We start from the raw sequence: 26,604 nt of genomic DNA, 5'->3' as shown, positions 1-26,604 counted from the left end.
GTGCTCTCTCCTCTCTCTCAAATAAATAAAATCTTTAAAAAAGAAGAAGAAGAAGAGTCACATGTTCTATAAACTGAGCCAGCCAGGCGTCCCGCCTCAGGTGAATTCTTGTCACCACCCGCACCACCGACTTCCACCCTGTCAGTCACCCCACATTTGGGGGTCCTCATCCTCTCAGGAGAGACACCCCATTTAGACACCACAATTGATTAAAAAATAGTAATAATAACTTGAGAAAGGACTGGAAATGAGAGAAAATTTTGAAAATTCAGAATTAGGGACTGAGTTAGCCTTGGAAAAACTCCCAGAAGTGAAAATGGGCAGAGGCGTGATGGGTTTATTTTATTTTTTTTATTTTTTAAAGATTTTATTTATTTATTTGACAGAGAGAGACACAGCGAGAGATGGAACACAAGCAGGGGGAGTGGGAGAGGGAGAAGCAGGCTTCCCGCAGAGCGGGGAGCCCGATGTGGGGCTTGATCCCAGGACCCCGGGATCATGACCTGAGTGGAAGGCAGACGCTCAACCAGCTGAGCCACCCAGGCGCCCCAGAGGTGTGATGGGTTTAAAGCACTTTCATACAGGGAGCTCCACAGGACACTAGTTCTGGACAATGTCACATGAACGAATAAGCTGGGAAATGCTGGGTTAAATACTCAATCCACCAGGAAATATCAAGAGGCAGCATTTCAAACACCATGAACTAGATGTTCCGATCACTGTCTAAGGTTAAACAGTTTTCTTTATGGCAGGACTGCTCAGAGCCCTTACCTTGCTGAATGTTGAAAAAATGGGGCAGACTCTGCGGTGTTCCTCAAATGTATAAGTTGCAGTGACTCAGACCCAGTAATGTGCCTCCTCGGATCCTCTCAGCCTGACCTCTCTGCTGGCCCCTTGGCTCCTTGTTCACGGAGACCCTGGATGCTACTTCGGCCTTGGTCATGGCCTCATCCATCCCCTAGCTCTGGTGGCTGGCTGGCTGGCGTTCCCTGCATTAAGTCTGGGCTCCCGCCGAGCCGCTGTTGCGCCCCCTGTGGTGGTAGCAGCAACAGCTCCAACCTAACTGCGCCCCGGAGGCTCTGCTCCCTCCACCACCTGCAGTCGGGTGGGCCTTCGAGCCTCCCCCTTCCCCCGCTGCAGCTGCCCCAAGGGGTCAGGTGGTGCCACCTGGCAGGTGCAAGGGAATTAACACTCTGGGAGGCCGACTTCCATCCTGAGACAGAGACGAAATTCCCTCCCCCTTCCCTCTGATGCACTGCTTTGAGCCATGCTGTGTTCTTTATGACCTGCTAGAAACATCTCACGTGACTGAGCGAACCGCGGTGGGTGGGGGGGGGCGTGGGGGGCTCTTGGTGAAGCTGTGGCCAGCTCAGTAATGTCCCACATCGCATGTGCTTCACTCCTTTCCTATCCCGCTGCCACTTCCCTTCACTCTGGCTGCCCCCTGGGGTCGCACCCAGGCTTCAGCATTGAGGCTTTGCTTCAGTCTCAGTGTTCTGGAGAACCACAGAACAAGGCATTGAACCAGCTTCTTGAGGACCCCCTCTCAGGGCCAGTTTTCCATGGCGCTCCCATTGGGAAATGCTAGTTTAAAGAATTTCTTCTTTGATGGGATGGAAACCGACTGAGCCTGCAGCACACATCCGGTCAGGCCCTCTGACCCCCACCCAACGCCCCCCCTCCACCCCCTCTCTGAGCTCTTCTCTCCAGAACAACAGGCTGAATGAAACCCCCAGCTCTTTTGGTAATAACAGAAAGAGAGCACTGTGCATTTATTGAAACAACATGTAACACAAACTCAGTTGCCATCCACTATGTCAGGGATGGGCATTGACACCGGTACAGCACTTTCTAGGCCTGTCAGTGCTACCCAGCTCTCCCTCCCGGGAAAAGAAGAGGGCAGCTTTGTCAGCCTGGCTTCCCTCCCCTCTTTCTAACACCAGCCGGTCACACAATGACCAGGCATTATCATACAAAAGTTCCTTTACAAAAAGCACCAATTGGCATACATATACAAGTATATACAAAAAAAATCACATTTAAAAAATGTACAAAATATTCCATTTTGCACCAACGTAGAAAAGTGTCCTGTGTGGTTGTTTCAAGCATGTTTCCAATTCTGGTTCAGTGGCTGCTGGATACAGCAGTGGGGGTCCTACTACTAGTCCCTGCTCTCTCCCAGCAGAGAGAAGACACGCCTTCCCATTGCCCCTCCAGGGGCCCCGACCCCTCCCACCCTGGGCCTGTCATCAAGGCAGCTGGGCCCATCCCCACCCTCCCCAGTCTCTTTGCATCCAGAAGGTCTCTCCCTCATCCAGCTCCTTACTGGTGTCCTGCAAGAAAAAGACAAAGAAACACAAGGTGAGACAGGGCCCGGGGGGGCGGGGGGAGTGGAATCCAGGGCTTACCAAGCCCCAGTGACAAAATTATCAGACTCCAGTTCCTGCCTGGCCTCTGCCTTTTTAAACCAAAATAGAATTTAGTTGTCAAAACACCATGGATTGCACATCCAATACAAAACTCCAAAAGAGTATCCTGTATTTTTCAACTGGATTGGAATTTAGTTCCAATAGTAACTTGGCTTGAAAAATGATATTAGCAAACGTGCTAATTAGCAAACACGTCCTTTCTATGCGCCGCTGTGCTAAATGATGATCTCATTTACTCTTCCCTAGAATCCTTTGAGGTCAGTAATATCATGCCCCCATGTACAGATGAGCAGCCCCAGACTCAGAAAAGTTGTGAACAGCCCAAGATTATACCATTCGTCTGTGGGAAAGCTGCGATTCAGAACCCAGGCTCTTAACCACGCTCTGCAGCTCAGAGAGTTTTCTAAATGACTTGCCCGAGGGCACGTGGGTGATCAGATGCCCCCAGGGGCCCGCGGAGGCCGTGACGGAGTAAAGCCTGCAGGCTAACTGCGGTGGGCGGAGCAAACTGGCAAAGGGGGCGGCCCTTGCCCGGAGCCAGCTCTCTAGGATTAGGGAGGGGGGCGAGCATTGTTCTTCCCAAATTTTCACAAGAAGGTGGAAATCCAGATTCTTAGTTGAAATTTCCTTAAAAAAAAAAACAAAAACAGGGGTGCCTGGGTGGTGCAGCCGGTTAAGCCTCCAACTCTTGATTTTGGCTCAGGTCGGGATCTCAGGGTTGTGAGACTGGGCCTGGAGCCTGCTTGGGATTCTCTCTCTCTTTTTCTCTCTCTCTTTTTTTTTTTTTAAGATTTTATTTATTTATTTATTTGAGAGAGAGAGAGAGAGAGAATGGGAGATAGAGAGCACGAGAGGGAAGAGGGTCAGAGGGAGAAGCCGACTCCCTGCTGAGCAGGGAGCCCGATGCGGGACTCGATCCCGGGACTCCAGGATCATGACCTGAGCCGAAGGCAGTCGCTTAACCAACTGAGCCACCCAGGCGCCCCTCTCTTTTTCTCTCTTAAAAAAACAAAAAACCTGCCCGCCCCCATCTCCTAATTTTTAAAATGTTGGCAATTAATTTCAAAATAAAATTTTTTTTAAAGATTTTATTTATTTATTCATGAGAGACAGAGAGAGAGAGAGAGAGAGAGAGAGGCAGAGGGAGAAGCAAGCTCCCAAGGAGCAGGGAGCCCGATGCAGGACTCGATCCCAGGACCCTGGGATCATGACCTGAGCTGAAGGCAGACGCTTAACCATCTGAGCCACCCAGGCACCCTAATTTCAAAAATTTTAAATGTTGTGTTGGCCAAACAAAAGATCTCAGTGGGCCAAGCTTGGCTCCTAAGTCCCTTGTCTTTTATGTCTGTTATACTGTATTTTGCCTTCCACTCAGGAAGGTCATTTAGATATAAAATGAGAGCTTTTTATTATAAATAGTTTGGGTTTTGTTTTGTTTTGTTTTCTCTAAGGATAAAGGGAACGGGACTTTACCCTCAAAAGGTATAAAACACATATTAGGACCATCACCACAGATCGGCATCACCCCCACAGTCCAGCACAGGACTTTGCCCACAGTCAGGATTTCATGTTGTTGAATGACTGAACGAACGAACGAACAAATGAAGGTAGATGAATTTCTTACCTTCTTCCTTTCTCTCTGTGGACTCTTCCTGATCTTCTTCTTCTTCAATGAACTCTTCCTCTTCCTCATCTGTGTGACAAAGAACAACTGTGTTAGGATGGGGCCAGTTCCTCAGAGGAGCTGCTCCAAGGGGCACCAGGCTGGAGACAGCATTCATCCAAAACCCTTCCCACACCCAGTTGGGACCACATGGCCATGCGGTGACATCTGTGGCCCCGGAGGTGATGAGCTTGCCATACCTAAGCTGCACAGAGGTCCTCTCCCTCCTCCCACTGGCCTCCCTCCTTCCTTCCCACACCCCTCCAAAGGAGGGAGGTTCAACACACCCATTTGTTCTAGTAGCAACAGCAGCATCTATCACTTGACTTGCCAGTGACCAGAGGGGACTTTGGGGGAAGCACACTTGGTGCTTCTGCACATCCCCCAGTTAGACAGAGACACCTCACCTGGGAAGAATGGACTCCCTGGTTCTCAGGGATCAGAGTCCTTGTCTTGGAGGAATTTGCTCAGCCTTTGAAATCTGCTTGCCTAGCACTCCTTGTCCAGTTTTCCTCATTCCACAGCCTACAAAGGGGTGGCTGTGGGGTGGGGGCCACTCCTGGGGCCATCTCCTTGATAGCTCTCTGAAGCTGACAGACGGCGACCTGTGTCCTCACCTTCCCATCCTGGGACATCACCTTCAAGCTCCACTAACAGGGAACTTGTCTGTTCTCCACCCCCCACCCTCTCCCAAGCCTCTTCCTTAATGCTTTGGGCCCCTGAGGGGGTCACCAGAGAGCCAGGGCATTTGTCAAGAGTGTGTAGGGAGAGGTTTGAAAGAGTTCATGCCTCCAAAATGTCAGCTCAATTTCCAGCTACATAGCTGGGACCTGTGCGTAACTCAGGGTTTTTTGTTGTTGTTGTTTAATTATTATCACAATCAACTGCTCTTAGCAGCATCTGCCGAGCACTTACTATGTGCCAAGTGTTGTGCCAAGTGTCTTTTGTGTGTGTGTCTGCGTGTGTGTGTCTGTGTGTGTGCGTGTGTGTGTGTCTGCGTGCGTGTGTGTGTGCGTGCGTGTGTGCGTGTGTGTATCTGTGTATGTATGTCTGCGTGTGCGTGTGTGTGCGTGCACCAAACGTCTTACATGCATTGTCCTCGTGGGCTACTTACTAGCTGTGTGGCCTCCAGCAAATTACTGACCCTCTCTTGGCTTTACTTCCCTAACTACACAATGGAAATGACGATAGAAACTACCTCATAAAGTTAAATGACAGAATATAACGAGCAGGGTATTTTGGAGCTCTGAGCATAGCTTCAACACCAGATTCGGAAAGCTTACAGGACACAACACGAGACGTGCCAGTTCTGTCTTTCTCAGCTGGTCCTCGGAGCATCTCCTCTCAAAGCAATACAACACCTAGCAAAATTGGATCTGCTCTCTCTCTGTTGCCAAATAGCTACCTCGCAACTGTGTGCCCTTGAGCAAATTATTAAATCTTTGCTCTTCATCTGGTTTCCTCATTTCCCCTTATTACTTTTCCCTTATTATTGTTATGGTTGTGTTGTTATAATTATTATAGGTACTCTATGATAGAGTAATTGCAAACAGAAATGAGGACATTGTACAGGTAAATTAAGGTGCCCGGGTATCAGAGATGGCAACATTAAGAAGCTGAAGCTAAGACCAGCCTGAGGCAGTAACAACTAGTTGTTGTCTAGTACCTGACAAACTCCTCTGCATCGCTCTCTCTCTCACTTTTTGCCAGAGCACCATGATGTGGTCATTATTAATAGGACCACCTCTAATTTTTAAAGGTAGAAAATGCAGTTCAGGGGCACCTGGCTGACTCAGGCGGAGGAACATGCAACTCTCGCTCTCAGGGTCATGAGTTTGAGCCCCATGTCGGGTGTAGAGATTAGTTAAAATAAATAAAAATTACAAAAGAAAAAGAAAATGCAGCTCAGAGAGGGAGAGGGGCTCACCAAAGTTCACACAGATAACAAGTGGTAGAGCCAATATGTGAACTCAATCTGCCTGACTCCAGTTGCCGTATGCTCTGTTGCCCCATGCCTCCCTGCAGTGGATCCGTACATAATTTACTGAGCAAAATTATGTGCCAGGTATTGTGCGGGCTCTGGGCTCATGCTGAAGTTGGCCATATGAGTTTGGCTGTTTGCTATTGTACCTGCCTCCAGGTGGGGCTCAGCGGCAGGGAAGCAGATTGCCAGGGGTGAAGGAGGGAAACAGACGTATGCCACCACCACCTCCCTTACCTGTCCCAAAGTCGATGGCCTTCAGGGCGTCTGCTATGTGCTCTAAGTCCAAAGTGAAGTAGTCCATATTTTCAAAGCCCTGTTCTGTCTTCCCCAGCTGGCAACCCTTGGAAGCTTCCACAATGCTGTGGGGGAGGAAGAGAGAAAGAGGGGGGCAGGATGAGATTTCTGGGCCTCCGTGAAAGAAGGGGTGTCTTAGCTCCAATTCATACCAGTGCACGTATGTGTGCCCACACCCTTGCCTTGCACCTAGATGCTCCCCCTGGAGGGTGGGGTATTGCCTCTCCAGGCACAAGCAGAATGGGGGGCGGGGCAAGAAGGCAGGGGATGCAAAGGCCAGGAAAGCTAGCCTGGGCCAAGACCCTCCCAGCCAACCTAATGCAAAGGGGGAGGCCCACTGGACAGAGATCAGAGGCCCTGGTGGGAGCTGGGGCCTTGGATCATAGTCCTGGAGAGACACTGACCTTTTGATGAGTTGCTTAGCACTCTGTGGGGAGAAAGAGAGAGCAAAGGGTTAGGAGTACAGAAGAAGTGGCCCCAAGAAATCAGCAAAACCAGTGATGGTGCCACAGATGGGCCCTTGGTGCCATTCCCTAGGCTCGTTGGGACCTGCTCCCTGCCCTGAGTTGAACAGCACTTGGGTCTTTTCCTTCTGTTCATGGACTGCACTGGTTTTGGGCATCACTCTAGAACCCTTCCATTGTCATGGCAGGATGCTTGGATTTTCTGGGTATCATTCTAAACACTCTTAAACCCCCCAATCTCCAAGATGAGAATCATACCCTAATCACCTTTTTATACCCAGTGTCTAGCCCAAAGCCTGGTCCACAGTATATGCTTAGGAAATTTTTATTGAGCTGTGAAATCTTATCATTGATCCTCTTATGTACCCCCCCCAACCCAGCAAGCTTTTCTAGGGCAGGGCTGTGTCCCATTCATCTCTGTCACCTCTGCCTCTGTGGCTGACTGATAGAATGTGCTCAGTGAATAGGCTCTATGTGGACACTGCATTTTGCACCTTACAATGCCATTTCACAAACATCTCTTATGGGATCCTCACAAAATCAGTTAAGAGGAAAGAAGGGAGGAATCATTGCATGCCCATTTTATAGATGAGGACACTGAGGCTTAGAGCTTTAAATGGCTTGATGGAGCATGACTTGCACTTTAGTCAGAGCCGGTGAGTTGAAGTGACTGCCCACAGCCTCCTCATCCTGCTCACCATGAGGAAGATGGCCCCGCCAGGCTCGTCCAGGGACTGGATGGCCGTCTCCACCAGCTTAGTGGACTTGTCCAGCTGTTCCTGGTACTGCTGGATGAGGGCCTCGATGAAGCTGAGCTTCTCCTCCTGCTCTCGCGTGATCCGCTGCAGCAGCTCACTCTTCTTCTCATCCAAAATGGCATACAGTACATCAAACTTCTGGCTCAGCTCTTCCTTCACCTGGTGACTGTTCTCCTGGGGACAGAAATCTCAGAGTCACACCCTGTGGGGTCCTCCTCCCTATCCCCGGGTGTGCTAGGAGTCACAGGTCTGAAGCTGGAAGATACCTTGCTACACCTCCATTTTACAGAAGGCGAGATGAAGGCTTAGAAAAAGAAAGCACTTGCTGAGGTCTCATAGCTCCTTAGCAGACCAGTAACGTTTGGAGGCTGGTGTCATGGAGAAAGCTAGCCCCCTCCTCAAAATTAGAGACTCCAGGGTCAGATGGGGTGATTGATTCTGGGCCCCCTGTGTGCTCCCAAGTCACTCTGTCCCTCCCCCCGGCCCCCATTTTAGGATCAAGACTGGATTCAGGAAGCTCTGCCTCAGTTGGTCCTAGCAGGGGTGGAGAAACAGCTCCTCCTCCTTGAGGCTCCCTTCTCTCCAACACAGACACTGCATCTTAGTTTCCTTACCTGTAGAATAGGCATAATAATTGTATCTCATCAGACTGGAAGCATCTCATGAGTAGTAACTATGCATCCCTCCTTCCTTTGAAACCATCCTTCACACAACTCTTCATCCACCAGGAGTATGATGATCCTTTCCCCCCAATCTCATCTCCAGGCCCCACCCCAAGTGGAGATGGAAAATTATGGATGCTTTTGCGGAGATAGAAAAGTTTCCTTCTGCCTCCGCAGTCTATCTACTCACAGTGTGGTCCCTGGACCAGCAAGCTGGGCAAATCCCGTGAGTTTGTTAGAAAGAAATGCAAAACCTCATGCCTCCCTCCAGACCTACTGAATCAGAACTTGAATTTTAACAGGATCCCGGGGTGATCTGAATGCACTTTAAAGTTTGAAAAGCTTTAGTCTACCACACCCTGAAGACAATGCTCTGAAATCTACCAGTGCTGAAGAAATACGGAGAATTATTGCTGGGATGCTCCTTGAAGTCAGGAATCAGGTCTGTCTTGGTCACCACCCCATCCCCAGAGCCTTTGATGGGGCTTGACACACAGCCGTGTTCCAGAAGCATTTGGTAAATGAGTGGATGAATGGATTAATTGGTCCGCACTCCACCATCCCCTCTTGAACACCCCGGCCTCCAGGCCCCAACCAGTAGCTACCACTCCCAGGTGAGCCTTCACTCCAGAGACCAGGCTGCACCGAGAGGCTTCGGACCACAGACAGAGCTCTTTTCCCCCTCACCTTGGTCACTCGACAGGAGTCCTCCAGCTGAGTGATGATGGTCTGCACACGGTCGTTCCCCGCCACCAGCATGGAGATACAGTTACTTAGCTCAGTCTAGATGGTGGGGCAGTGCAGGGTGGGGGGGGTCGGATCAAGAGAGGAGAAACAGAAATAGTCTCAGGGCCTGTCTTCTCGGGAGTGGCACCCTCCTTCCCCTCTCTGCTAGAAAGAGCCTCTTTCTGAGGTGCTGCTCAGGTCCAGAGCAGAGAACATCAGGGAGATACTGCATCCCTGATATTACAAATGAGGCCCAGAAAAGTGGACATGAGCAAAATACAACAGCAACGTACTGTCAGAGGAGGAGTTTGTTTCTAGGAAAGAAGGGATGCAGAAAAGAAATAGAGTTGGAGAGTTCTAGAAGAGAGAGATCAAGAGGAGAGTGGGAGGCAGGGAAAAATGTACGGAAAGAGGGGCCACCGCTTACTGCATGGGCAGGATGATGGGACTCCCACAGGCCTGGGGGCCCCGGGGGAAGGTTCTCGGCCACTTTCTGCCGCAGGAGAGGTAATCAGCACAGGAAGAGGTATCTGGGGCCCGAGGCACCCTGTGATTTAGAAGTTGTGGCCTGAGAGGACCCTGGTGGCCTGACCCAGGGGTCTGTTCTCTCCCCTGTGGCCACACCCAGGTGCTCTCAAGTGGTATAAGTATAACCCATGAGCTCAGCCACCTCCCTCTGTGGCCTGGGAAGTCCCTCCAGAGGGACTATTCCTGAAAGGCCGGCTCAGCAGAGGGACAGGGATCAAATCCACATCCTGAATCATCTGGCCGTGCCCCACAGGCCCAGGCTGGGGGTAGAGGCAGCACTGGCCAGTACCTTCTGTCCCTGGAAGACGCTCTGCAGCGGGGCCACCTCACAGGCCTGGTGAGCCCCAAACACCTTGCACATGGAGCACGTGGGCATCTCACACGTGAGGCAGTAGATGTTGATTTTCTCGTCTTCGTGCTCCTTGCACATGGGGTGGCTGCCCTTCTGCAGGGGCCGACTGCAGTGGAGAAGAATCGCAAATCAGACCGGGGGGGGGGGCGGTGTCCAGAGTCCCTGTCTCCTCTCCAGCTCCAGGGGGCCACCCCGGATCTAGAGCCTGAGCCCTCAGTGACTGGCTTCCCCAGTCCTTTTCATTTTCTGGAGACCCAGAAGCAGGAAAGCCAGCGACACCAAGACTGTCCTCAAATCCTCGGACTCCGAGGCCAGTGATGGAGTTGGCCTTCGGCCCCACCAGAGCCGAACATGGGAAAGCTTATAGAATCCCAGGGTTGGGACGGGAGACGTTTTTGAGAAGAGGAGACTGCACCCCAGAAAGGTGAATTGACTTGCCCAAGGTCACCCATTAAGTCAGGGGGGGGGGGGGGGGGGGCAAGAGCGCACTTGCTCTAATTATAGTCCCCATAGCGCTTGGTTACGGCAGGCCGGACTCTGAGCAAAGTAATTTATACTCATGGCCTCACTGATTTCTATATTTAATCCACCAGGCTGTAACCACCATCGAAGCAGGGAAACTTGCTGGTTCTTCTCATCTCTGCTGTGTATGTGTGGCAGGGAGGAGGTGGTGATTCAGTGCAGGTGGAGAGAATACATCAGTAAGCACGCCATGAGGGCGGCCCCAGGCTCCGAGAAAGAAGAAATGTGTGGGCCCCAAGTCACACGACCAGAACCCGGGCAGCCCAGGGATGGCTAACAGCTCAGCCCTAAGCCTTGACTTAAAGTCGAGAAGGTTTTTTTCCCTTCCTAAACACACATTCTTAGAATGTTTTTCTCCCTCGGTCGCATTCTCTACTTAGGGACTCTGGTATGTTGTGTTTCTCTCGGGGCATCAGTTACTTCCCATCTGAGGCTCAGTTTTTGGGGGCTAAGTCCTCCCTCCCCAGCTAGACTATACACTCATTTAGAGCCAACCCCATGTCTACACTGCTGCTGCCTTCCCAGCCCCTAACCCAGCAAGCATCTCACAAATGTCAGTGGTGACTGTCCCCCGTCCATGTCAACGCCTCACCTCTGAATAGCCTTGCACAACTGGTCACACCCCAGGCATTATTACCTCTCCAGGTTCTTAAATAAGTCCCTTTCCAGACTTATCTTTCATCTTTGAGCCCAGGGCCCCTCCTGCTGGCAAGGGGTCTCCCTTTGCCACCTGGCTCTACCACCGCCCGGGGAGGGGAGGTCCGGAATGGCAGTAACTGCAGAGGTGAGGTAAGATCCTGAGGGTCTGGTGCCCATGCCCATTGCCATCCCCGATGCCCATTCTCCCAAGCCCAGGCATCAGCACCTGGGTTCAAATCCAGACTGTTCTGCCACTCACTCATTTTGTGACCTTGGGCAAGTGATTTCACCTCTCTGAGCCTTGGTTTTATCCCAGAGCTACTGGGATGTGTGTAGAGCTTAGCACAGAGGAGACCCTCCAAAAAGGGCAGCTCTCCCTGCCATTCGACTATGAGGAAAGGCCCCGAAGTGTTCAGACATAACATGCTCTTCATAGGTCGACCCTTCGGGGCAGGGGGCTGCCATACTTAGGGGCCATATTGATTTTATTATTATGAGAATGATCAGGGGCGCCTGGGTGGCTCAGTCATTGGGCGTCTGCCTTCGGCTCAGGTCATGATCCCAGGGTCCCGGGATCGAGCCCCACATCGGGCTCCCTGCTCCGCGGGAAGCCTGCTTCTCCCTCTCCCACTCCCCCTGCTTGTGTTCCCTCTCTCGCTGTCTCTCTCTCTCTGTCAAATAAATAAATAAAATCTTTTAAAAAAAAAAAAAGAATGATCAGCACTCTATCTGCACTTTTGTAATGTTGAACTCCAGCAACACAGAGGCAGTATCAGTTCGGAACGTTCACCATGGAGTAGTTAGGCTCCCTCCCAGCTTCACTGCTTGCTGAGTAGCCCTGGGCAAACCTCTGACCCTCTCTGAGCCTCCATTTCCTCACTGGAAAATGAGGGTAAGAATGCCAAATGGATTACTGTGAGAATTAAACGGGGGTCATGCACGGAAAATGCTTAGTACGGCGCTGAGACACAGGAGGTGCTCCATAAATATTTGATACGTTTAACATTTCCCATCGAAACCCTATTTGAGAGTCACAATAACAAACCTTACCATCCTCTTCTGCAGACAGGGAAAATTAAGTCCCAAAGATTCACTCAAGTTCCCACAGTGCCTTAGTGACAGTCGGACTCACCAACGGTTCGCCCGGTGAGGGCTTTTTCTCCCTAAGACTGGTCGGTCCCTTGTGCTTGGGCAGGACACTGCCTGCAGGCAGCACTGGGTGACGGTTTCAGACCAAAGGGCCTGAGGGCAGGAGCCTGGAAGTCTTGTCCGGATTAGTAAAGAGCCCCCTGGTGGCCGTGTCTCTCCCCGGGGTTGAGGCCACACTGCACAAATTGCGTTCCCACAAGTTCTACCCAGGATGGAGCTGCTATTTCACAAACAGGGAGCCTTGGGGCCAGATCTATGAGGCTGTTCTCTGCCATTTCTCTTCCCGGCTGGGAAAGCTTGGGCAATTGACATCACCTCTTTGAGCCTCAGCTTCCTCAACCGTGAAACGGGGATGATGAAAGTCGTGACTGGTCCACAGGATTGCTGTGGATCAGCAGGAGGAAGCTTCCCCGGGGCCCGTGATGACAGCTATTACCTTCACTATAGAGAGACCCTGCTGTGTTCTCTCTGGGCGCTTTTCTCTGCTTGTCGCGGCCACTTAGCTGGCCCCAGTGCGTCCCTCTCCCTGTCACATCTCGCCCTTCCCCTGGTTCCTGTCTCAGTCTCTCCTAGGAGGGCAACCTAATGTGTGGGCTCTTCCCGTTCACTGAGTGACACTGAGAGCCCATGCTGGGGGATAGAGATGAGCCTCTGCTCTGCCCAAGGAAGAGAGAGATGGCTCTCTGGACTGGGGAGTGTAGCTCTTGCAGCCAGAGCACTGGATCCCCAGCAGATGGGAAGAAGCCTGGGAGAGCTGGGCCCAGACCGGCTGGGGAGGAAGGATGGGCTCCCGGCAGCTGGGCGGACTGACCTGGAGCACTCCTGCTTGTAGATATCAATGATGTTCTCCACCAACAGATTCCTCTGCAGGCCGTACACTCCATGACGATCCATGATCACCTCGTGACGGCAGGAGGGGCAGCGGAAACGGCCTCCAGACATGGACACGGAGCCAACCCGGTTGGTCCAGAAAGGATTTGCGGCCTGCAGGTGGCAAGGGCAGAGGTGAGGCCTGGGACAGTCTCCAATTGTCCTTCTTCCTGCTTCCACCAACCATTCATGTCAAACCATTTGACCTGGAGCTCCCCATCCTGAGATGAGAGCCAGCCCACTTACAACGGGGAGCACCTGAGAAACACCTAAGCAAGTTTCGGAGTCAGACATAGGTTCAAGTCACGGTTATCCTCTGAATGACCTTGTTGCCCCAAGCCTCCAACCCATTCACTCAACGGGCATTATCATTAGACCTAGCTCATAGGGCTGCTAATTCAAAGATAAAATTGTGAGACAACATTTTGTAAAGTGCTTCTGGGAACCTTGAGTCCTGCCTCCCTGCCAGGCCACTCCTCCCATTCCTTTGTTAAGGAGATGGATCCCCTCCAGCCCCATATTATAGGGAACCAGCCTCAAAGAGGGAAGATGCCTCTACTGCCCAGGGCTTCCTGGCCTCCCTCCTCCTCCTAAAGCTCTGGGCCGCCTGCCACCAGGGAGCTGGCTCCAGCCCCAGGGGTCTGGTTTCTCTCTCCTCTCCGCCTGCCTCTCCCACTTATCGCTTGAGGCATTTGACTCCTGATTGGAGAGTCGACTGCGGGCTCAGGGCAGCGGTGGGGGAGCTATGGGCAGGGTGGGAATGGGAAACAGGCGTCCTGGAGGAGAAAATGGGCAGCCAGAGCCGCCGCCCCTGAGCCCCCTTCAGCCCAGAGGCCTCTGCAGGGGCTCGCTCTGGACGGGAGAAAGCCAGCCCTGGTTCAGAAGTCCTGGACGAAGAGACAATGGCTTTCACCCCAGGAATAGTGAGCGGCCACCTGGGGCCCAGGGCCTGGCGCTGCCCGGCACTGACCTGGAAGATGTCACTGGCGCACTTCCGGCAGAGGTTGTGCTGACAAGGCAAGATGACCACCGGCTTGGTAAACACCTCCAGGCAGATAGGACAGAGCAGCTGCTTCTCCAGGTTCTCCATGGGGTTCCCATCCGGGATCAGGCTTGATTTATAATCCATACTGCCAGGAGGTGTGGGGGTTCACCTGGCTGCCTCCTTCACCTGCCTCGCTCTACGTAGACCTGGGTTCTTGCCTTTGTCACAAAACACCCACCCCGAGCCTCTTTGTCTTCTCCTGGTGCCCGAATTCTGTCCTGGTCTGAGGCCCCTCTGATATTTATAGCTGGGTCTCGGTCACATGAGCCCCAGGAGGGGACCAGCTGAACATTCCGATGCCAAGTGGCTGGCTGGGGCTTGAGTTTCCTCCAGGCCTGAAAGACAGGCCCTCTCAAATCACATGTAGGGATGAGCAATGGCTGTTCTCCTGGAGGAGGGTCGTAAACAAGAACAGCCTGTTCGTGGGCAGGCATGGCGGGGAGGACAGGGTACCCGAGTTTTCCCCAGAAACTGGTCTCCCATACCAGGCTGGTAAGCCAGCTAGGGGCCCCAAGAGTGAGCCACTAGGATTTGCAGGATTAATAGGCCATGATCCCTCACTGACCTAAACCCCCTCCTCTAGAGTACCGAGTAGCTCCCAAGAAGAGGGGTCAGGGCAACCCCTCTCTCTGAGCCCATCCCTGAGCACAGAATATTGCTAGAGACCTTGAGACCCCACCCCAGGTAGCCCATCGAATATTGCTAGAGACCTTGAGACCCCACCCCAGGTAGCCCATCCCTCCTGCATCCCTGGCCACTAAGTTCACTCTAACGTTGAAAGGGTTTCCTTGAGACATAATACTTGTTTTATAGATTTTGACCCCGCGGTCCAGAGAAGGAAAGGACCTTATTCAAAGTCACTTGGAAAGCCAGTGGCAAAGCCAGGAATCTTTTTCATTCATTGGACATTTCTCTGAGCACTAACCATACATCAGGCACCAGGTGACCGATAAGTGAGTAATCCTTTTCCCTACCCTGAGAAGCTCACAGCCCAGGGAGGGAGGCAAACAGAAATAGCTCTTATGGGGTGCCATGAAGCCTTATCTGGACACTTAGAGGTTTTCCAGATGTTCCCCTCTGCTCTCTGCACAAATTTTAAATGTTTCTCTATGTTCTTCTGGACATCTTCTGTGTTGGCAGGTAGAAGTCACTAGAGTAGTTCTGATGGCTATTTTTGAGGTAGAATCTCAGGCAAAAGGTTATAGGGTCCAGCCACTGTCGGGTGCTGGGGCAAGAGTGGGAGCAGTGACAGCGGGCCTCAAGGATGAGCCTAAGGGACTGTGGAGCATACAAGAGTATCCGGGGTCTCACAGAAGGAGAGCAGTAGGAGAGAAAGTTAGATCACCTCAGCCTGAAGAAGAGTTGATGGTTAAAGCCATCATCTAGTGAGTAAGGGGTGAGGGGAGGAAATGGGGGCAAGAACCAGTCATAGAAAGAGGAGGAGGCCCAGAGGGCAAGAGGCTGGGGAATTTTTTTTTTTTTAAGGTTTTATTTTTAGGTAATCTCTACACCCAACGTGGGGCTCAAACTCACAACCCCGAGATCAAGAGTCGCACGCTCTTCCAGCTGAGCCAGCCAGGTGCCCCATGAGGCTGGGGAACTTTAAGGAGAGGGTGGTCCCCGCCAAAATGCTAATGGCTAGTTTTTGCTGAGCACTTACCCAGTGCCAGGCACCGTGCTAAGTGCTTCGTGCGAGTTATTTCATTTTATCACTGCAACAGCCCACAACGTAAGAACTGTTTTATCCCCATTCCACAGATGAGGAAACTCCAGTACAGAGCATAAAATAACTGGCATGAAGTAACACAGCTTGCAAGAAATGGCTCTAGGACATGAACCCAGGCTTGCTTGACTCAGGAGCCCAAGCTCCTTTTTTTTTTTTTTTTAATAAAGATTTATTTATTTATTTTTAGAGAGAGAGAGAGCCTGTGAGCAGGGGGAGGGGCAGAAGGAGAAGGAGAAAGAGAGGAACAGACTCCCTGCGGAGCGCAGAGCCCAGCGAGATGTGGGGCTCCATCCCACAACCGCGAGATCAGGATCAAGCCGAAATCAAGAGTCTGAAGCTCAACCCACTGAACCACCCCGGTGTCCCCCAAGCTCCTTCTATCTCTACTGAACTTCAGGTCAACACTGCCAGGCCAGCTAGGGGTTGGAAGAGGGGGAGGGTTGAAAAAAGGCCATCCCTTCTTCCTTGCTCACACCTCGGTTTTGTTCAGATATCAGACAGCACCGTTCTCCAGGCAGGTGGACCTCTCCAAGGCCACACGAGACTAAAGCTTAAACCTATCATGGTAATCCCATTGCCTTTTGCCTAAGTGATATAGGTATGGCCTAGGAGACCCAAGGTTCATGGAAGTGGGCTAAAGATAAAGGATTTCCTCCCTCATAAAAAGTGCAGTGCAAAAGGAAAGCTTCATTCTTGCCTTTGAATGGAGCTGTGAGAGGGTGGGGCAGCTAGCTTGCAGCCAAGGGGGGACAAGTCTCAGGGAGACATCCACTCCCTGAAAACAGCAAGGAGAGCCTGTAGAAAGCACAGGTGACATTGATGCAGTCACTGTGCTACTGATTTGCCCATCCCTGGACCTGCCCCCCTCCTGACTATCTAAGATCTGCGATAACAAATGTCATCATAGTGTAATTACTCTGTTACTTGCAGCAGAGAACACTCTGTATACATTCAAGACTCCACCTCCTAGATGCCGATGATTCTCACAGCTCTATTTCCAGTTCAGACCTCTCTCTCCCTTAAGCGGAAAATTTGTTGGAGATCCTTCCTGGGATGTCCCAACAGCACCTCGAACTCCTCATACCCGCAAACAGAACGCACCATCTTCCCCCAACACCTAGCTCCTCCTTGCATTTTCCTTGCCTCGTGTCTCAGCCAACAACGCCACCATTCATCCATTTTGCACAGACCAAAAAGCTGAGAGCTCACCTTGGGCTCCCCGTCCCCCCCCCCCAGTTGCACACCTAGTCAATCTCTGCCTCAAACATGGGTCCATCTTTTCTTCCCACCTGTCATCTTATCATCATCTGTTTGTGAGTCTGATTCTCCCTCTGGACCTTGAAGACTTTGAGGGTAAAGACTGTCTCTGTTGATTCTGTACCCCCAGTACCTGGCACACAGTAAGCACTCAACAAATACTTCTTTTTTTTTTTTAAAGATTTTATTTACAGCGCCTGGGTGGCTCAGTTGGTTAGGCGACTGCCTTCGGCTCAGGTCATGATCCTGGAGTCCCGGGATCGAGTCCCGCATCGGGCTCCCTGCTCAGCGGGGAGTCTGCTTCTCCCTCTGACCCTCTTCCCTCTCGTGCTCTCTATCTCTCATTTTCTCTCTCTCAAATAAATAAATAAAATCTTTAAAAAAATAAATATTTTATTTATTTGACAGAGGGAGACACGGCGAGAGAGGGAACACAAGCAGGGGGAGTGGGAGAGGGAGAAGCAGGCTTCCCACTGAGCGGAGAGCCCCATGCGGGGCTCGATCCCAGGACCCTGGAATCATGACCTGAGCCAAAGGCAGAGGCTTAACGACTGAGCCACCCAGGCGCCCCTCAACAGATACTTCTTAAATGAGTGGACTAGTGAATGAGGGAGCAATAGGGTCACTGTCAGACTTGGGAAAGATTAAGGTACCTGAGCGAGTTTGTTTTGGCTGACACATTGGAGAGAAAGGACTGGAAGATTGGAAGGGGGGTGATGGAGTGAACAATTCAGGCCTCAGAAGGGAGAAGGACACTCTATGTCTTGAGCTGGGAGGACAGGAAAAAGGGGAGGATGGAGGTGAGAATCGGGTGCTGGGAAGTGGAGAGAAAGGTTGAGGACCTCGGTCAAGAGGGAGTTGAGGCCGACTTCTGAGGCTCGGCAGGGGGCCGGGGAGCATGAGTGGGCGGACCAGCCAGTGCAGGAGGAAGTGCCCTAGAGAGGGCTGGAAGGGCTGTGCCTCACTGGCGTTTCATAACCATAGCCTTCTATTTGTGAGGAGCCATTCACATGGTTGTGTTGACTTTGTCCAGCCGCACTTGGCAGTCCGGGTGCAAAAGCCACACAAATGGACAGTGGGATCCGCTCCATCCCGGGCCTCAGCCAGGCCAGCGCTGCTGACAGTCAAGAGGTGAGGAAAGGGGAATTCCCACATGGGCCATGCTGGGCATCAAAACATGTCTTGTCGCTTAATCCTCCCCACAGCTCTGCGAGGGTGGTATTATGATCTCCATTTTTTCCCAGGGGGAAACAAGATTCAGAGAGTTAATTGGCCTGGCCAAAGTCACACAGCCCAAGCAGCAGAAAAGAGCTGGGGTTCACATCCTCCTAACCCAGTGCTCCTCACGCTGAAGCATTTATTGAGTGCTTATTGCGGGCCAGGCATTGTGCTAAGCCCTTCCCATCCATCCTCTCCTGTTCAGTCCTCAGAATAATTCAGGCACACGTCATGATTTTCCCTGTTTTGCAGCTGAGCAAAGAGGCTCAGAGAGGTTAAGTCACTTGGCAAAGTACCCAGCCAGTGAGTGGCAGAGCCAGGATCAGAGCCAGGAAGTTATAAACTAGTAACATTACCAGTTGCTGGAACATACTAGAAAGCTATGGACTGACAGATGAAGAGACAAACAAGGAGTATCAGTGGTGCATCTGATCCAGAGCTTTTGACTACTACATTTTACTGCTTCCCTCTTTGCACATCTCCTTGCTTATTTATTTATTTTTAAGCTTTAATTTATTTGAGAGAGAGAGAGAGTGAATGAGAGAGAGAGAGTATGAGCAGGGGAAGGGGCAGAGGAAGAGAGAGAACCTCCCTCTGAGCAGGGAGCCCAATGTGGGGCTCAATCCCAGGACCCTGGGATCATGATCTGAGCTGAAGGCAAACACTTAATTGACTGAGCCACCCAGCTGCCCCAATATTTACTTTTTTTAAAATTTTTTTCAGTTTTACTCTTTATTAATGAAAATTTCAAACACCCAGAAGTAGAGAGAATAGTATAATGAACTCATGTAACCAAACCCAGCTTCAACTGTTACCAACAGTTCCCCAATCTTACTTCATCTACGCCCTCACACACTTCTTTTGTCTGAAATATTTTTTTAAACATTTTACTTATTTATTTGACAGAGAGATACAGAGCGCCAGAGAGCACAAGCAGGGGAACTGGCAGAGAGAGAGGCAGAGGGAGAAGCAGACTCCCCTCTGAGCAGGGAGCCCGACGTGGGGCGCAATCCCAGGACCCTAGGATCGTGACCTGAGTTGAAGGCAGACACAACTGACTGAGCCACCCAGGTGCCCCTTGTCTGAAATAACTTAAAGCAAATCTTAGACATCAAGTAATTTCATCCATAAATACTTCAGTAAGCATTTCTAACCGATAAGGATTTTTTTGTACATAATCACAATGCTGTTATCATATCTAACAAAAATAACAAGAATTTCTTTCTTTTTTTTTTTTTTTAAAGATTTTATTTATCCGACAGTGAGAGACACAGCGAGAGAGGGAACACAGCAGGGGGAGTGGGAGAGGGAGAAGCAGGCTCCCCGCGGAGCAGGGAGCCCGATGCGGGGCTCGATCCCAGGACCCCGGGATCATGACCTGAGCCGAAGGCAGGCGCTTAACGACTGAGCCACCCAGGCGCCCCAATAACAAGAATTTCTTAATATTATCTAGTTTCCAAACCATTTTCAGGGGACGCAGATTACCTCAAATGTCTTTTTACAGTTCGTTTGTACAAATGAGATCCAAATAAGGTCTTATACATGGCATTTTGGTGAATTTATCTCATTGATCACTTTTAATCTATAGTAATTGCCTTCCCTCCCATTCTTCTGTGCCATTGATTTGTCAGAGAATGATTCAGGGTGTTATGATTCTCATTTGGACACATCAGGAACTGAAGTTCAGAGAAATCAAGTGACTTGTAGAACATCACCCTGCTGAGAGACAGACGTCATTTGGGACTACCCCCAAAGTCTGTTACTCACAGGAGGAGCTTAATGCCCAAGGGGGTCCCAGCTGGGTAGGGGCCAGGCAAAGCGGTGGGGGCAGTGGGCTGGGCCTGGAGAGGCAAAGGAGAGTTGAAAGATAATAATAATTATGGCACTATTATTTTTGATTGATTGATTGCTCGTGGCTGGGCCTCTACTAAGAGCTTCATGGCACTATTTCATTCAGTCCTCACAACAACCATCAGTAGGTCATACTTATCCCCATTTTACACTTGAGGAAAACTGACGCACAGATTGGCATATGGAATTGCCACAAGTTCCACGGCTAGTGTAGGCAGAGCTGAAAGTGGCCGATTTACCTCCACATTCTATCCTGTTTTTGATTGTCACCAGAGAGGGGACTTTTTGGAAACCTGAGATTTTGAGGCCTGTTGGTTGGAGAAAACTCCGCCAGAGACTGGCAATGTGATGCCCAACCAGCCACACCCACCTTCAGTTTCTTGTTTGCCAGCTGGAGTGACCATTAAGAAATGCTCCCTGAGGGTCCCTCCGCGTCCCCAGTGGCTGGGTTCTCGGAGGAGCTCTTCCAGGGATGGATGACTGGCTGACGCAGCCTGGGGGCAGTGATGCTGGAGAGGAAACCACCCTCCATCTCCCCTTTCATTTCCACATAGCTTGGGGCTTGCTTCATTGTTTCCTTGGTACATCGTGGATCGGATCCCCTCCACGTGTGTGCTGTTCTCGCCCCGGCCCCCATGACCTTCCCAGGAGGGTGGGCGCTGCCCTGCCTCTTCCCGTGGATTTCCCCGCGAGGCTCTGTGGTGCCTGAGCGCCCTCAGAAGAGGACGGAGGGAGGACAAAGACTTTTTCTTACAGCTTGAGATCTCTGTCACAAGCTTCAGTGTCATCCTCAACAAAGAATCATCCCAAATCACAGGATCAAACTGATAGGTCCTTCATCCAGAAGCTAAAGACAGAACAGTTGGCAGAAGCAGGTCGGTGGGGTCTGGGGTGTGATGCAGTGCCCCAGGTGCCAGGGCAAAGCCCACTGGGCCTGGCCCACGTGCCGTGGGAGGGGAGCAGAGTGTTCTGGGCTCTCACCACTCAGGGCCGGGAGCCCCACACACCTCTTCCACTGGCCTCAGGTCCAGACCACCACTGTGGGCAGCTATGAGGGCTCCGGGGTGTGGATGGCCTTTAGAGAAATGGACTGCCCCAGGGGATATGGGACACCTAGAGGGTCTGGAGGGGCTCTGCACTGATGATCCCAAAATAAAGTATTGAAAGTGCTTTATACACTGTGAGATGCAATTGTCCCTAATTATAAGGCCCTTGAGAGCAGAGCAACTACAGAGAGGCTGCCCAGGCACCGGTGGATCTGAGTTCAAGTTCAGGCTCCTCTATATATCAGCTCTGTCACCTTGAGTGGATTACATAACCTCTGTGTCTCAGTTTACTCGACTGTAAAATGAGAGTTGGATCAAGTAATGATATCTCTAGTCTTTTAACCCCAAGAGTCTAGGATTCTGGGTGACTGTCTGCCCCCCCCCCCACTCTATGGCTTGCTGAAAATCAATGGCACAGAGGTAGGAGTCCACTTGCCAGCATGTGGCACATATTTGGCACATGACAGACACTTGAAAAACACTGTTGCTAATATTTTCACAGTCAGGGGAATAATATGGGCTGGCATTTACTGAACAGTTACTATGAATAACCCCATGGTCTGTGTATTATTTATTGCTGCAGAACAGATTTTCCCAAAACTTAGCAGCTTAAAACAATACTAAACGTTGATTATCTCAAATAGTTTCTGTGCATCAGGAATTCAAGAGCAGCTAAGCCGGGTGGTTGTGGCTCAGTACTTGTAAGGAGGTGGTAGTGAGGATGTTGGCTGGGGCTACAGTGCAGTTTATCTTAAGACTTGCCTGGAGCTAGAGGGTCCACTTCCAAGATGGCTCACTCGCACGGTTGGCAAGTTGGTGTGAAGCCTCAGTTCCTTAGCATGGGTACCTCTCCACCGGGCTGCTTGAGCATCCTCAGAGCATGGTGGCTGACTTCCCCCAGATAGAGAGATCCAAAAGGGCAAACAGTCTTTTATGACCTAGCCCCGGACATCACACACTATCATTTCCACTATATTCTACTGGTCACGCAGACCAACCATGATAGGGTGTGGGAGGGGACCACACAGGGGCATGAATACCAGCAGGCAAGAATTACTGGGAGCCATCTTGGAGGCTGACTATCGCGGTCTGCTCTAAGTGTTTTATAGCTATTAATTTATTTATTAATTCACGAAGTTGATACTATTATCATTCTCATTTTATAGAAAAAGAAATTGAGTCACGGAGAGATTTAGGTAACTTGCCTGAGGTTATACTTCTAGGAAATGGCTTGGGGCATTGTTGTGGACTTAATGTCAGTGTCTCTCCAAAATTCATATATTGAAGTGCTAACCCTCATTGTGATGGTATTTGGAGATGGGGCCTTTGGGAGGTGAGGATTAGTGCCCTTAGGGTCACAAGAGCGCCCGTACCCTATCTCTCTCCTCACGCACACGCCCTGAGCAAAGGCCATGTGAGCACGCAGCAAGCTAACAGCTGTCTACAAGCCAAGGGAAGAGGCCTCAGAATGAAGCCCACCTTGCCTGCACCTCTTTCTAGGACTTCCAGCCCCCAGAACCATGAGAAACAAATTGCTGTTGTGTAAGCCCCCTAGCCTGTGGTATTTTGTTAGGGCAGCGTGAGCAGACTTAGACAGAATTTGAACTCAGAGAGGTGGGCTGCTCAGCCCTTGCTCTTGAACTTTCCCTCCCTCTACTACCCAGTAATAGTAGTTAACACGGGCCCTGACTCGCCCTGCTCCCTGCCTGGTCCCTGGGCTTGTGGAGAGACTCTCCCCTGACAGTGGGGTCCAGACGGTGCTGGGAGGACTTGCAAGGGGACTGGAGGAAGCCTCAGGGCAAACTCAAGGTCTGGGGCTCAGTGCTGGCCTGGATGTTTTGGCGCTTGTACCCCCAGAGAGACAGTCCTGGGGGTTAGCTGCCCACCCGACCTGGCGCGCTGCTCCCCCTGCCAGCAGCTCGAACCTGGGGTTTGCCACACACACCCTCAGGGCGATCCAGATCATAAACAGTAAGCGGGAGGAAAACAAACTATATTTAAACTGGCAGTTGCTCCGTAAACAAAGCTAAAAGACAAGTAAGTGACCGTTGGGAACAGTAGAAACACATGGAAACACCAAGTGTCAATGCCCCTAGTACATTAAAGTTTTAGAAACAAGCAAAGGACACTAAAAAGCAATTCATGGAAGAATAAGTGTCAATACCCCCTCCCCTAAAACAAAAACAAACAAGAGGCTTATCCTCACTAATTTTTAAAATCTCAATAAAACCACAATAAAATCTGATTTTAACGCTACCAAATTGGCAAAAAACTCTTAAAGATTAATAATATACAAGTTTGCTGGACACATAAGGCAATGGACACCGCCACTACCCTTGACCTTGGGGGCGGGCGTACAGTTTTACAAAATCAAACTGTCAAGTATGTATACATGTGACTCAGCAGTTATATTCTGAAGCATCTATCTTATCCAAAAACTAGAAAGAAAATAACCAAAAGATTTATTTAGCTGTAGCTAGAGACAGAGAAATAGATAATCAGCTATATAGATCCATTTAAATACAAAGATGTTTTTTGCAATCTGGCTGATAGTAGCAAAACTTTGGAAACAACCCTATGTCCATTAACGGAACAAATAAATGAATTGTTGTCTGGTCATATAATGAACACTGCACAGCAGCAATACTGAACAATGATATAGATGAAACTTAAAGACTGTTGAGCAAAAGAGCACATACAGCCTGATTCTGTCTTTATAAAATTCCAAAAAGCCCAAACTAATCTAAGCTGTTACCCAGTCTGGGGGCAGGGGTGGGGGGGTTGGTGGCCTAGATGGGGCATAAGCCAGGCTCTGGGCATTCTGGTCAAGGTCTGGTTCTTGATCTGCATGTGGGTTATTCAAGCACACTCCCTTTGTGAGTGTGGACTGTGCCCTTTTCTGAATGCATATTAAAGGCAAAGTTTATTTAAAAATAAAACAAAGCAGGGGCACCTGGGTGGCTCAGTCGATTAAGTGTCCGGCTCTTGATTTTGGCTCAGGTCATGATCTCAGGGTTGTGGAATCCAGCGCCATGTTGGGCTCCGTGCTGGGCGTGGAGCCTGCTTAAGATTCTCTTTCTCCCTCTCCCTCTGCCCCTCCCCCCTCTCTCCCTCTCTAAAAAACAAAACAAAACAAAAAAAGCGTATCTTATGTATACATACGTAAGCATTCCTCCAGTTTAAAAAATGACATTGAGCTTTCTGTATTGAGTACCAATATGAAAAGATGTCAGCAATATATTGTTAGCTACAAGCAGAAAAACAGATGCCATTTATATGTACTCTGATTCTATTCTGTTAACATTATATATATGCTTATGTAAATAAACTTACATATGAGAAACGTTGTACAGGCATAGAACATGGCTGGAAAGAAATCCCCCGGTTAAAAAGTCACTGTTCCTATGGATTAGGTCTCAAAGAGCTGGGGCTTCCTCCTGAGGCCCTCTGAGGAGGCCCAGCAGGAAATCTGAGCTGCAGCTGAGTGAGCTGGGCCCTTACCTCTGTCAGAACTGGGCCCTGGCCAGCAGGCCAGAGGGGACTTAGGAATAGGGTTTCTGGAAGCACTGTAAGAGGTGGGCAGCCTGGGACCCCTGGAACAGCCAGATCAAGGCCTGGGAGAGGGCATTTAAAGGCCCCTGCTGGCCAGGGGGAGGACAGGAGAACCAGCCCTGCCCAAGGGGCCCTAGTAGGGGTGGGGGAGGGGAAGAAAGGAGGGGACCGCATTTAATCATCACAACCCTATGAAGTATGTATGATTATCTCCATTTCTAGATTAGGATGCCAAGGTTCAGTACCTTGCCTAAGGTCATGCAGATAGTAAATGTAATGGCCAGGCCTTGAACCCAGATCTGTCTAAACCTGGAGTTAGAGGCTGCGCCCTGGGCTGGGGAGGGAGGGGCCCAAGACAGCCAAGATGAGCAGGCTGCCTTCAGCAAAGACTCAGAACCCTAGCCCACAGGTCTTTGCAGGGGCCCCGGGTCACCTATGAAGAATTACAAAAGCAGGTTCTGCCCCGTGGCTGCAGCCACACCACCCATCTGGGGTTGGGGCTCCACCACTAAATCTGGCCCCAGGGCTGCTCTGTTAACTCAGGGCAGATACCTCCAGCTCCAGGTGCCAGCAGTCTAGAGGTGGGTCCCACCCAGACAGATCCCACGTGTGAGAGCGTGGTCAGTCCCCCGCGCCTCTGCACGCAGCCGCCCCCGGGGCCCCAACCCCCCCTTCTGCCCCCTCATTCCTCTGCCCCTACTCTTGGGAAGAAACAAAGTTGGGGCAGTGGGGCAGTGGTGACTGGAGCAACCTGGGTCCTGGATTCAAGTCCCTGAAGTTTGAGTCCAATGTCACCTGCCTAATTGTCCTAAGCAGCTTAGAACAAGGTAATTTATTGATTGTTGGGGGTAGGGGATGGGGGACAACAGCCAGTGGTTGGGAGCCTACTACGTACCAGTTTTACTCCTTACCACTGTGAGAGGTAAGTATTAGTATCTCCATTTTACAGATAAAGAGACCTGAGGCTCAGAGGGGAAGCAATTTGCCCAAGGTCACCCACAGCTTTGGCTCTGGAACCAAGAGATCCCTAGACTTTGAGCCTGGCTCTGCTACTTGGTGGTCTTGGGCAAGTTACTTGACCTCTCTGAGCCTCAGCTGCCTCATTTATAAATATGATATTAAAGTAATACCCAACTTATAAATTATTGTAAGGATTTTAAAAAGTAATGTTAAAAAATTAAAAAATAAAAAGTAATGTTAAAACTCTTAGCATGGTATCTGGTACAGAGAAGGTCCTCAGTCAACATTATTATGATTAATTCAATTATCTGACCAATGCAAGGTTTCACTCCCCAGGAATGCCACTACTCTAGGGCTAGGGAAAATTTTTAACCTTCCCAGATCAATCCAAGAGGTCTTCCTGAGAGAAGCAGCGGTTTTGTCCCAGTTTACCCTGAAACCACTGGGTGTGGGTGTGGTTGTGGTGGGGCTGGGGGTGGGGGTATTCGGGAGAAGGTGGAAGAGCTGAGGTGGAGAGAATTACCTCAGTCTGGTGTGTGGGGGTCAGGTCAGGTCTAAACATGGGCAGGTCACCAGACCTCGTTCTCGGAGGATGTCCCAACAGCCTGCTTGGGCACCTTGGATGATAAACAGGTTGTCACCCTCCGAGCCCCAAGTGAACCTGATAAACCCTGGCAGAGCTGAGGGGAAGAGTGGAGTCCCATCTATAAATACTCCATGACTCAGGCTCAGCATCCTGTTGAAAGAGCCGCTTGTGTTTATGGCTCTGTTGCTCTGGGGAGGCATTCCGGCACAGGGAGGAAGGTCTAGGCCACCCTGAGGTCTTAGACCACCCATTTTGCTCTGCTGGGGCAGATACTGGTCTGCAGCTTAGTGTCCAGTCCATTACGGGATTCGGGAAATCTCTCA

General features: G+C 50.6%; 1 protein-coding gene across 2 annotated transcripts; it reads right to left on the bottom strand.

Moving 5' to 3' along the window:
- Positions 1 to 1,739: 1,739 nt before the first annotated feature.
- On the bottom strand, positions 1,740 to 14,288 carry TRIM63 (tripartite motif containing 63). Of its 2 annotated transcripts, XM_025856877.2 has the most exons (9): positions 14,011 to 14,288; positions 12,982 to 13,154; positions 9,798 to 9,966; positions 8,942 to 9,037; positions 7,533 to 7,766; positions 6,775 to 6,797; positions 6,311 to 6,435; positions 4,054 to 4,122; positions 1,740 to 2,333 (listed from the first exon to the last, which is right to left on the bottom strand). In XM_025856877.2, the coding sequence occupies exons 1-9, from the start codon at positions 14,167 to 14,169 to the stop codon at positions 2,323 to 2,325; spliced, it is 1,059 nt and encodes a 352-aa protein (XP_025712662.1). In that variant the 5' UTR covers positions 14,170 to 14,288; the 3' UTR covers positions 1,740 to 2,322. The 2 variants fall into 2 exon arrangements, with proteins under 2 accessions (XP_025712662.1, XP_073759241.1); XM_073903140.1 differs by lacking the exon at positions 1,740 to 2,333 and having other exon boundaries at positions 3,980 to 4,122.
- Positions 14,289 to 26,604: the final 12,316 nt, after the last annotated feature.

Source organism: Callorhinus ursinus, unplaced genomic scaffold (genome assembly GCF_003265705.2).
Source record: "Callorhinus ursinus isolate GAN/ISIS: 27379988/994484 unplaced genomic scaffold, GSC_fseal_2.0 scaffold18, whole genome shotgun sequence".
NCBI lineage: Eukaryota > Metazoa > Chordata > Mammalia > Carnivora > Otariidae > Callorhinus > Callorhinus ursinus.
Note: the sequence above shows the minus strand (reverse complement) of the source record. Positions and strands in the feature narration are given on the sequence as shown.

Bases quoted from the DNA above. Each gene is read 5' to 3' on its own strand.
- TRIM63 (XM_073903140.1), bottom strand. From the start codon at position 14,169: ATGGATTATAAATCAAGCCTGATCCCGGATGGGAACCCCATGGAGAAC. The intron at 7,767-8,941 runs GTGAGGGGGAAA...TTCTGTCCCCAG, and splicing joins ACTCCTGTCGAGTGACCAAG to GAGAACAGTCACCAGGTGAA. The intron at 6,798-7,532 runs GTGAGCAGGATG...TTCTCCCCACAG, and splicing joins GCGGGGCCATCTTCCTCATG to AGTGCTAAGCAACTCATCAA.